We start from the raw sequence: 12,283 nt of genomic DNA on the forward strand, positions 1-12,283 counted from the left end.
TTCTTAAACGACCTTCAGCTCTTAGCTTGTAAAAACACTTCCTGTTCCAATTCTAGACAATTTACAAATTAGTCAATTGTTTTTGTACATTCGCGTGAAAAGCCTCCCAATACTGATTGAAAATCTCGTGTCAGGGACACATTTTTTACTATTGACACATAACATACTGTTATTATTTGCACCGTAGTATCTGTTACTATTCTGAATTACATACACATATTTTCAAACATTTTCTAAAATGTGTTTTATATATATATATATATATATATATATATATATATATATATATATATATATATATATATATACATTCCTATATATATATAGGAATGTTTGTGTGTTTGTCCTTTATGGAATCGTACACTATTTGACCGATCAATATGAAAATTTGAATGTATATGTACTTTTCGACGGAGAAGGTTTACATGCTATATTCATTTATAAAACTCACCACGAGGTGGCGCTGCAAAATATAAAAGTTTTCAAAGCGCCTGCACATTATAAACTGCAATATTACGAGACAGTTACGTATATTAATTTGCCAAAGACTATTTGAAGGCACTAAGTTAGAATATATGTTTGTCTTTATGATAAATATATGGTTGAACTTAAAGCTTGACTGTTAGACCGCTTTATAATAAAATACTTGTACGTGTATAATGGCTATATAATAAGCATACACAGATTTTCTTGATCGTGACAACAAAGCAAACTCTACATCGGTGTTAGAAATACAATGCACTTGAACCAGAAGTGCAAATACATGGTCAAGGCTTACGTAAAGCGTGCGAAGCCGCGGGAAACAGCTAGTTCGTTTATAAAATACCTCTCAATAGACGTCTCTATTTTATATTAAATTAAAGTTTGTTAGAAAATATTTAGGAACAAGAAATAAACATTTATAGGGATTAAGGACAGTGTAACCTTACTGCCCGTTATACCTTCTCCTAGGATGTAGACAGGAGAGGGCCCCTACACTCAACCTACCCATCCTAGTTATCCTTTCATTCCGGAAGCACAGCAAAGATCCTTATAGGACTACATTGAATGACGGTCATGATCTTCTTTTCCCAAATGGATAAAGAAATTAAAGATCAAACAACCTGATTAGTATGATTTTCATTTACACTAATATAACTAATGTACTATACAGTAAATATTTACATTACCTTCGTCGGCTTTTAGAATGAGCACACACTCGCAACAAACATACCTGCAACAACAAAGGTTGACTTAAAATAGAATCATTCAAAAACAATTTTAACTGCTATGAAATTTTAGCAAATTTCTTAAAAACTTACTCCCCTGATGACTTAAATAAAATTTGCTAATGAATATACAGTTACTTATATTAATGGCAATCGTTTTTAATACGTCATCTGCGATTTTTACTTTATTCGTTACAATCTACAACACTTCTACGTTGTTTTGAAATTTTAGTAATATAGATATAAGGTTTTATGAATCTCGGTATACATTTGATGTGCCTATGAATGTATTTACAACCCAATTTCTGTTTTTGATACTACCTTTGCTCATTAACATTTTCATTTGTGCCTTAAGTATGCGTTTGGTTTGTTGTAGTTTGGTGTATGCAAGTTGTTTTTTAGTAACCTTACATCTTTGATCTAAGCATATAACACCTAAAAGTCATACTTGATTTGAGTTTTTTGCAAGTTTATTATAATTTTTAATACCTTATAACACGTACAAGGTTTCATTGTTTATATATATATATATATATATATATATTTTTTTTTTTTTTTTTTTTTTTTTTTTACATTACTGTAAGCAACGCCGATTATTCCAGTAACACATATACACATTGTCAGTGGCGTAACTAAGACTAGCCAAACAAATTATATAAGCCTAATTCAAACTAAAATATTTAACTGTTGTATTTAAAACCAGTTGGATTGCTTTTTAATGTATTTTTTATATAGTTTCTACAGCTTATGGGGGGGGGGGGTAAGAATTCTATCCCACCTTTGTTACGTCACTGGATGTTGTCTGTGTTCACTACATTGTTACAGATTTAAAAACATTTCGTCCTACATATTTGGGCGTATTTGTTTTTTTTTATATTTTTTTATATTTATTTTTTTTTTACTTCACCCTTGTTCAACTAACCCTCTGTAGGCAATGTATGACATTGACGCTGTACGTTCCACACTATGTCCATATCGTGATATGTTTCTTATATTCAGATATTTCAACTTAATAATTTTTTGAGCAGAATTGAAACTGGAAGATTACATTATTTTTTACAATTTACCAATATTTCTTTTGTGTGGGAAATAGACCATAAATTGTAGTACTTTATTATTGCAGCACCTGCATCTCTGCTGGTCATGACCCTCTTATATCCCTACAACACTTATATGCCTGCCTTGTAAAATTCTAATTCTGATACCTCAAATAAACCGATTGCGAGGTTGATATCTCGATGGATTTATTGAAAACACAAATGGGTCGGGTACAACACATGGTCCGTGCCAAATGAACGACATTGCGATAATACTATATTATGGCGTCTTCATTTCACTTTATCATAATCACTATGGCGGCTTTCAAACCACTTAGCGTGGACACTTATGAGCTTATAAATGCTATTGGACACACTACCTTTTGCAAATCATACAGAGTTAACACTGCGTAACTCTTGAAATCCATTCGTTGCAGTGGAGTTAAATGTACATCCATGAGACAGACTCTATAGTACCTGATATACGCATCAGTAGCATAACGCTTAGCCCAAAATATTATGCAACCATCATACGATAACGTGCAATGTACGTTTGGATTGTACCTTTTATAGAACCGTCACAACTAGCATACTATGATCTAACGCCTATTTAAAATTTGTCCGGTAACAGCTACAAAGTAGAATTTTCCGCTTTAACACCCCAACAGAGTCCACTTGATACAACTTCTTCTACTGAAAGCAGCAAAAATTCTTTTACAACTAGGCAACCTACTGAAAGTCTAAAGAAGCGAAATTCTTATCTCCCTAAGAGCCAGGTTATGGAGGTACTCGGTCAGGGTCTACATACTATCGGGGGAAAGGGTTTACGCCATTGATTAATGTGAGTTCTCTTTGGCTGGGTGTAGCAAAGATTACATTTCATCCTCCGAGTAAACTTCCTTCCTTCATGACGGGATCGTCAAATTCATAAAGATCCCTTTCTGCCTCACCCTTTGCCAGCCTATTTTACAAGGGGTGTTTAGTGGTTTTACAAGAACACGTATCGTTACAATATAGTACGTCCCCTCAGCTTCATACGACCTCCAACAAAAAGCCCTTGCGGGCTTTGGCGACACCTGCTGCAAACGAAGCCACGTGACTCTCTGGAGGACTGGCCGTATCCACCGAATTCTCAATGACATTCACAAACCCCGTTATCTGCTGTCACGAGACGACTCGGCTGCGACCTTGAGGGCCAGACGGAAGGGTTCTACGACCCGACCGGTATCAGTGGTAGTGATAGATTTACGCATGAATGGTGGTGGTGGTGGTGGTAGTGACGTGTGTGACCTTGGGTTTCAGTTGGCGGTGGCTAGATAGTGACCAGCTGGTGGCTGCCGGCGCCAGTGTCCGTGTAGCGAGTGCCATGAAGGGATCGGCCGCGGGGAGCGACGTCAAGACTACAGGAGCCCTACGGCAATACGCCGCGGCATGTTCAGGTACAAGGGAACCTACCAAATAAGGGAAAACTGCTCGCCAACAGTGAACCATATAAACATTTAGAAAGTGATCTAGTGTGTTGTGAACTTGCATAGCAATAAGAAAAAAAAAATGAAAACAATATTATTTGATCAGGTTTTACACTATTTCACTGTACTATTTACAAATAATTTACAATAATTACATTAATTTCAATCCAGACATTTAGATAATAATGCAGTATACTATAATTATTCATTTTAATTATCAATTTAAATTTAAAGTTGTCTCCAATCTCACGTTAGTGAGAAAATTCGTATTAAAGCTCGTATAATGCAACGAATCATCAGCTTTCATGAAACAGTCAAGTTTTCATATATGTAATAGTAAATTTGCGCATAATTAGTTGTGGCTCTGTAAAATGTCCCATGTTACATATTGTTGTTCTATTATATTTTCAATACAATATAATTCAACAATACTAGACGCATTTATTGTTCTTCGTCTAACCTAAGAGTAAGTTCAGTTTCATTTTATAACTACAAGACAACTTTAAACAAAGTTGTGAAATACGAAATAACACAGAGTGCACACATTGGAAAAGAAAAAGTGGTTATGTTTGTGAACATAAATTATTTTCCACCCTTAAATTAATTGACTTTATGTTTATTATATTATTATTAAAATACACGAGTATGTTTTGAACACTAAAACTCCATCCAATCGTTTGATAAACATAACCTCAATGTTTGTTTACTACTAGAATGTTAATCCTAGATAGTCCGCCAAACTAATAAACCCGTAAAACAAAGTTGATAATGAGGTTGTGCTCTTTTCAGTTTTCAGTTTTTAATTAATATGCCCTAATTTCACAACAGATTGCTTCTAAAACACTGTAGGCAATTATTTTAGTGATTACTAATTTAAAAATAAATGTTTTTCCGCGGAATGTAACAGGCCATTGTGTAGTGACAAAATTTGGGCAAGAGGTTAACGAACATATGAAGTGGAAGGGTTTTTACTTGTGCTTTGAAAGCGTGCTTGGTAAAGCACTTAGTTGATTGTAGACTCCAAGCCAGCGTCACCTCCAGGTGCTTACCGTCAGTTCTGTTGCCAGACTCGGCCGCGTCGGTCCACATTGTCCTATCCGCGCAAATGTCAAGGTCATCCTTGGTCTCGGGTGTCCACTGTTTTGATTAAGGACATACCAATAGACCGGTACTGGTGGCGTGGCGTCTGTAACCCATCAGGACAGACAGCACTTGGAAGACTTCGGTGGAAGACCTTGAGCCTAAATAGCGGGAAATGTTATCGAATTTATCTGACAATTGGCAGCACCCCTGTGTCCAAATTTATTTTCCTTTATTTCTCAACCGATTTTAACACTGAACTGATTTTTAAACTAGATAATCATAGAATTTTATATACAAAAACAGAAAAATATTGTATTTATAACAACAATATTATTATACAGAACTTCTATTTGAAATTTGAAAATGGAAATGTGAATGTAGTCATTTTGCGGGCAATACATTTTTATCAATTTTCAGAGTCATAGCATTTAAATATAACAGAGGAGAACAGAAAAAACTGAAAATAAAATTGTTTATCACAGCACGAGAAATTTTAGACGTTTAGAAATAGTAATAGGCACTTTGTAACCAGGCCTAAATCTAAACTAATGAAGAAATACTTTGAAATTTTTACAAAATGTATATCAAGTATAACTTGATGACTTATGACTTAAGGTAATGACACCTTTGAATGAGAAATAACTTTTTGTAATCACACTTCTTAAAAAGACATTGTATTAATGAAAAATACTTCATTTCTAAAGTCATCTATCACATTTAACTTAAAAAATAATACCTATCCATATCTTTCTTTGAGAATCAGTCGTTTCTTTGAGAATCACTATAAGATTTTCCTATATAATAATTTTAATGCCTACAATTCTTCGTAGAGTGATCCTCCCAATTCCTCTATTCGATAAGGGTTATTAAAAAGCGCTGTGTACGTATTTTTAAATTTTGTTTTATTGTTAATTTAACCGACCCAACTGATTTGCACCAGGACAACATAGTCACGGTGGGGAGGGTTGATTCAATGTGAATGTTGAGTTTAGCTCCAGTTCAGCCTCCTCTTAATGCAGCGTCTAAAATTTGATACTGTCATAGACTTGACTCCCCGGGAGTCATGTTCGTTTGAAAAGATCCAAAAAAAGGTCGGTGTTGAAAGTTGAAAACAAAGCGAAAGTTTTGCATAGTTTCGACATCAAAGACGCCAAAAATACAACTGTGCACCTGATAAGACAATGAGAGTACCTCTTCACATCGATTACACTATATTGTGTAGTCTACGTATCTATGATGTCGAAACTTTGCACAGAGTTCGCTTTGAGTTTTTCTGAGTTTTAACTCCAGGATTTAAGAGTCAAATCTGTGACAGCGCCAGATTTCAGGCGCCATACTAAGAGGGAGGTGAACTGGAGCTAAACTAAACATTCAAATTGCACCACGATAATATAAAGTTCGGTCACTCTGCTATTCTAACCTCAAATAATTTAATTTACTAATAAGTTTAAATTTAATTTGATTCCGAAATCACTATCTACACGTTTGCGCTAGCAAACTGCGTTTAAATATGCAGTTGTAGAAATCTAATGTATACAGTATCTAAATTAGAGATCATTAAAAAGCGATTATGACAATGATGGACGTGCCGCCGGTCTGTTTACTCTGCCAACACTAACACGATCTAATGCGGTTTATACGATAGATAATGTTATCTACGGCAGTAAACTTTAAGCACAGCATTCGAGATACACCGCTTACCAGTGCTGAGCAGAAATTGCAATTTATTTAAGCCAAAATAAAAAGAAAATGTTAAAAATTTTAAACTATCCATTGTAATTGACCTACTAAAATTATATTAAAACGTTAAACCTTTTCCCCCATGCTTAAAGAACTGCAGTTATTTTGTAACAACTAACATACAGTAACATAACAGCTGTTATCACCCGCCATAGTTTACTGATAGGAGATAACACTTAATCACAAGTGGACTTCGATTTTAAGTTTTTAAGCCTTTTTTATCTTATAAGTTACATAGTCGATTTAAAACTGTGAGTTCCTACCACCACCACCACCACACATTTAATAAAGAAAGGTAATATCAAAAATACTTAAAACCAATCAAATGCGTCCTAAGACGATATCTCAGTCATTTTTTTACATTGGAGGAAATAGAAATCCTTACATTTATTTTACAAATCCAACAGTGTAATATTTATTTGACATATTCCTTAAGGAGATTCCTTATCAACTTAGAACACCTTTGATTACTGTTACGTATTTTTGGTGTTACCTCTTTAAAGATCCAATTTTAATCAGGTGGCATATTGAATAGGGTTAAACATAAAAGTTTATTTACATGCGGGAATTGATTTCATGTTTTGAGCTCTACTATTTCATGAGAGAAAACGAAACTACAAAATTCAAATTTTTTACTTCTCCATTTTTCACAATGTTTAAATTATAAATAAAAAAATGTACATCTTTAATCTAAAATAAAATTCTAGAATTATAAGATGTGTGACACTTTATTGTTTTTATGCTTGAAAGATAAATCAGAAGTCGCATTTTTATTCATAATAGTTTAATAAACCCTAAATAATAAAATCTAAGTGCGTTTACATAAGATACGTATCATTTCAGGTATGGAGTTTCGTTACATTATGATAGTAACAAAATGAAATATCAATTTGTTAGCAATTCAAGTTACTTTCGTAATTCTTTAAAATGCTTATTTAAAGTGTAACACAAAAACTTTAGGGTGGTCGTCTTTTTAATTACTTAATAAATTCAATTAATTACAAATTTGTCTCGTTGACGCCAATCTTGCCTACGTGGACAATTATTTCCAGGCTTGAGGTTTTAGAACTTTTCATTATTACAAATACATGTTGGCTGCAGCACATTTTACTGTCATATGCATATTTCAGCATTGAATGTTACCGACAACTTAACTATTCATAATAATGTTTAACAATTCTCAACAGTAGTAGTTACCTGATAAGTAGTAGTTACCAATTATGAAAATGTCATTACACTGCAGAGTTGTCAGTTTCATGGAACGATTTTTACACAAGGAACAGACCTCCTTAACTTATTCTAGCACACATGACAAATTGGCATGGAAGCAGGTGTTGTTAAACAAGTAATGATGCGTAACAATAATTATTATCAGATACCGTGTACAATAAAAAAGAAATAAAATGAAAAATAAATATATACACGCATATCAACATATGCGCACGCAATAGTATAAACAGTACATGAAAAAATATAATACGACAAACAATAATAACATTTAAAATGCAAGAAAAAATAACAAGACAAAAACAATAAGAATCTGAATAACAATGCGAAATAAAACACGTCAGAGAATATAACGAAGTGAAAAATCAAATAATAGTAAGAGCACATGAAATAATTATAAAGAGTAAAAACAATAGTATGATATAACAATCCAATACAAAATAAAATAACACATCCAATAAAATGTAATAAGAATTAAACTTTATGAACAATTGCCACACATAACAGGCTGCTAAGCTAGACAATATCAACTGCAGTGACGTCAAAGTCACAGCCGTCAACACAAATCTAATCCCTTATGGATCGAATGCAGATTATAATGCTTCATTAGTAAAACTCTGATGCCGTGGTGTATGCCCGCCTGACCTAGGCACCAAGGGGAACGGTGAAGTGGAAAATGTGCTATTGAGAAAATTACCAACAGCTGCTTATGGAAATCGTGGTCATCATCTGATTGGCAAAGTACAATTTGAAGTACCGTTAATTGTATGACCGACCTTAGAAATTAGGTTTAAAATAACTGATCAGAATCAAGCTTCAGAAAAACATTACACCATTAGGCAATTAAATATCTGAAAATCACAAAAACTTTAACTGATGTCATAAAACACGTTTCAGGTAAAACACATCATGGCAGCGTACTTACAACACAATGGCCAACTATTGTGGAAATTATATTGCTCGTATTATGTAAAAAATTAAGAAACTGTAAACATGACTTGTTTATTACTAATTCAACTCGTAACAACAACATAATAATCAATCACATTACTGGTCAACAATCAAATCAGCTTGTTAAAATACACCAGCTGTTTGTAGTGCAACAGCTGTTTTTTCAATGACAATACATAACAGTTCTAGTTAATAACAGAAATTCCTATGTTATTTGACTTCATTGTTGCACAGTATTTAGCTAAAAATTATTTTGTCTAGCTCAAAATAATTTCAAACATACGCATAATATTGAAAGTAATGTATTTCACATGTGAACATTGACAATTTTATTTACAAATTAAATTCGTAAAATGCAAACGCTAGTTTTGTTTAATTCATTCTAAAACAAAAATTACGTTCTTGATATGCCATATTTTTTAAACTTAAAAAAAAATTAAACTTCCATGTGCACATAATTTTTTCATACATGTACTAGAATGTTATCAATCATTTTACTGTAATATCTGATTTAAACAATCATTTTAATCTAATTTTCTACGATTTTGATATTTTAATCCTAGTCATTCAGAATATCATAAAATCAATACTTCATTTTGTAGAACTAGTATAAATCCACAATAATCAATAAAATTTAATTTCTCAAACTAAAATAGTTTCAAGCTTATGGACTTTTAAAAATATATTTACAGAGCTGGTCATCTTAAGTATATCTCCATAAGAACAATTTTAACCTTCAAATATTTTACATTTATTTTTAGCCACAGCATTATGGGAAATATATATTTTTTTTAAATATGATTAATAAACGTCAGAACTGTTTTAAGTTGTTCCGATATTTTATTGTTATTCAGAAACATTAAAACCTCACTTTACTTAAGTTATATTTAAATATTACAATTAAATACTTACCAAAACTACTTACTTAAATTTCATAAAGTAATCCATAATTACGGGAAGACGTATTTTCTGATGTAATTTATAATAATTCAATGACAAAAAATAAAGATATTGTTTAAAGTATAAATTGACGTACATATCAAATTAGTTTCAAGTCACCATTTATAAGATATTATCGTCTATAATTCATTTATTTTTATTTTTTACTCTCCCTGCATTGACTTGGTTTTATTGTTGCTAGTAAGAAATTGGGACATAATTCATAAAATAGTTACCGAGTTTAGGGCTCCACCACTGGTATATGCCAATCAATTATTACTTTAAATTATTTATTATTTGAATTAACATTCTGTTTTATATAATATTCTATATATCATAAAATCAATATTTTATTTTGTAAAACTATTATAAATCCAAAACAATATAATTTCTCGAACTACAATAAATAAAAAAATATTTTTACTTCCTCTCGATAGACTTACTACTAAAAATTTTAATTTTTACTAGTAAGAAATTAGGACATCTATCTATATATATAAAAATGAATGTTTGTATGTTTGTCCTTTATGGAATCGCGAACTATTGGACCGATCATGATGAAAATTTGTACGTATATGTATTTTTCCACGGAGAAGGTTTATAAGCTATGCCCATCCCTTTCCCGATTCAGGATTCCGCCCCACTGGTTACAGAAATACCCATAAGAAATGCATTGCAGCAAACATATGTTAACGTCTTTTCAAATTTTTAATCAGCTGTTCTTTGTAAACATATATTACACTTATAGTTTTAAAGCATAGAGTAAGCTTAAGAGAAACGACAAATTTTGTTTAAACTGTTTTTGCAATCACTGTTAAACATAGACTTTACTATCCAGATAATACAATTCAAATTTGACGTAAAAATTCACCTTTAACTGCAATATTTATTTAATATAAACCATGCTCATGCTTGATCAGAAGAGTAATGCAGATATCATAATTACTATCTTACGTTGGCTACAAATATAAAGAATGTTATAAAATCAACCTTAGTTGTTTTTTTTGACAGAAGTATGGTTCTCAAAACTCCGTGTGTACATATTCTCTCGATCGAGACAACAAAGCAAGCTCAATCGTGGCATCGGAGATATAACTAATTTAATCTAAAATTTATTATAGTAAAAAAAAAAATTTACTAAGTAATATAAGGACTTCGGTTCTTAAGATTTGCGTGCGAAGCCGTGGGTAACAGCTAGATAGAGGCAGGAATATGGTACATACCTTCATAATACGCCCAAGAGGCTCACGATGGAACGACTATCAATTATCTCAGCAATGTTTAGAATGTGATAGAAAAAGAATAAGTGAATATAGTGTACTGTTTTCAACGGGAAATTGCGTGCGAAGCCGCGGGCAACTTTTGCAAAAAATTATTGAAATGCGCAGCAAAGCGCGCCGGGCCCGCTAGTTACTTATAAAATTCTTATTGAGATTTGGGGTCCTTCACTGTTATATGCAATAGGTTATAACAGGTGCTTTAATACCAGTAACCTCTTTAGTGTGAATGTATGAGAAATTTCAATAGTTAACACAACCCCCGTCAACAAACTTTCTATTGTCAGCTTATTCCAGTCGATGCAATCACTCAAGATTAACCAATTGGAACATTGATTGCACAGTTATCAGTAGAGTACTTGTAGGCATTACACCATTATAAGACCCGAGTGTCACGGCCAATGGCGTTATTCCTACGAGGAAGTCAAAAGAAGCGACTGTATTGGTAACTGTTATCAGTTGACCTTCAGCAGTCGACTCCTTATCATAATAACGTCGGGGGCTCGTCCACTTTCCCGCCTGTTAAACACGCGCTAATCCTTATTATCCATTTACAACATATCCAACAGTTTTTAATGAAGCAGCTAAACACCAGAGCGTGCTAACGAGCATTTGGACTATTTATGTCATTTCTGTTTGAATTGTGCAATAGATTCGGGTTGGAATAATATTTTTTGAATGCGTTGTAGATAGTTCGGACTTAGTGGATTTTATTTATTTATTTCCAACGGTTCCACCATTTATACATGAGTTGCCTTAACTAAGGATAAACTAAATCAAGATGGGATGGGATTTTAATCAATCATTCCTTAATTTAAAAATCAAGCACTCCAAAAAGGTTTTTTTTGCTCGGCCTTAACAAAATTATGTTTACAGCAATGAAATACCTCTACTGAAATAAATGAAAACATTTTGATTACTCCATAAAGAGTAGTAGGCATCTGAAGTAGAACGTAAAGGTATACTAAAATTAGACTAAACATAAAAAAAAACTTTTGAAGATAATGATGTACTTTTTATAAGAATACGTTAAATATGGCTTAAGAAACTAACGTTACTTTATTAAAAAATAATTTCCTGGAGAAACGTCTCATTAAAAATATTATGTTAAATTCTTAAATTCTATTTTATTTTAAAACGTACTTTCCATAAGTAATCATACTATAAATGTTTTAAAAGGCACTCTCTGAAGGTATAACTCATGTATATACTGTAATCATCCACAGCCATTACCATTTGGGCCTAATTAAAATATTGCCTATATTCCAAGTTCAAATCACTAAACTTCTCGTAGCAGTAAACAAAATGCATTTTCTGTATTCAGGAAAGTTATTTAAAAGGGCTATTATTTT

The 12,283-nt window shown here is 32.4% G+C and overlaps 2 protein-coding genes across 9 annotated transcripts in view; one reads left to right on the forward strand and one right to left on the reverse strand.

The window, feature by feature from the left end:
- LOC124360069 (dystrophin, isoforms A/C/F/G/H-like) overlaps nt 1-12,283 on the reverse strand; it is a 1,186,422-nt gene that overhangs the window by 950,187 nt on the left and 223,952 nt on the right. The window lies entirely within an intron of this gene.
- LOC124360070 (facilitated trehalose transporter Tret1-like) overlaps nt 1-12,283 on the forward strand; it is a 38,557-nt gene that overhangs the window by 23,906 nt on the left and 2,368 nt on the right. For both annotated transcript variants that reach the window (XM_046813343.1, XM_046813342.1), the window contains one exon: nt 3,548-3,684. In XM_046813343.1, the coding sequence (XP_046669299.1) occupies nt 3,548-3,684 (137 nt within the window). The remainder of the gene's footprint in view (nt 1-3,547; nt 3,685-12,283) is intronic.

The sequence above is a fragment of the Homalodisca vitripennis genome, chromosome 4 (assembly GCF_021130785.1).
Source record: "Homalodisca vitripennis isolate AUS2020 chromosome 4, UT_GWSS_2.1, whole genome shotgun sequence".
NCBI lineage: Eukaryota > Metazoa > Arthropoda > Insecta > Hemiptera > Cicadellidae > Homalodisca > Homalodisca vitripennis.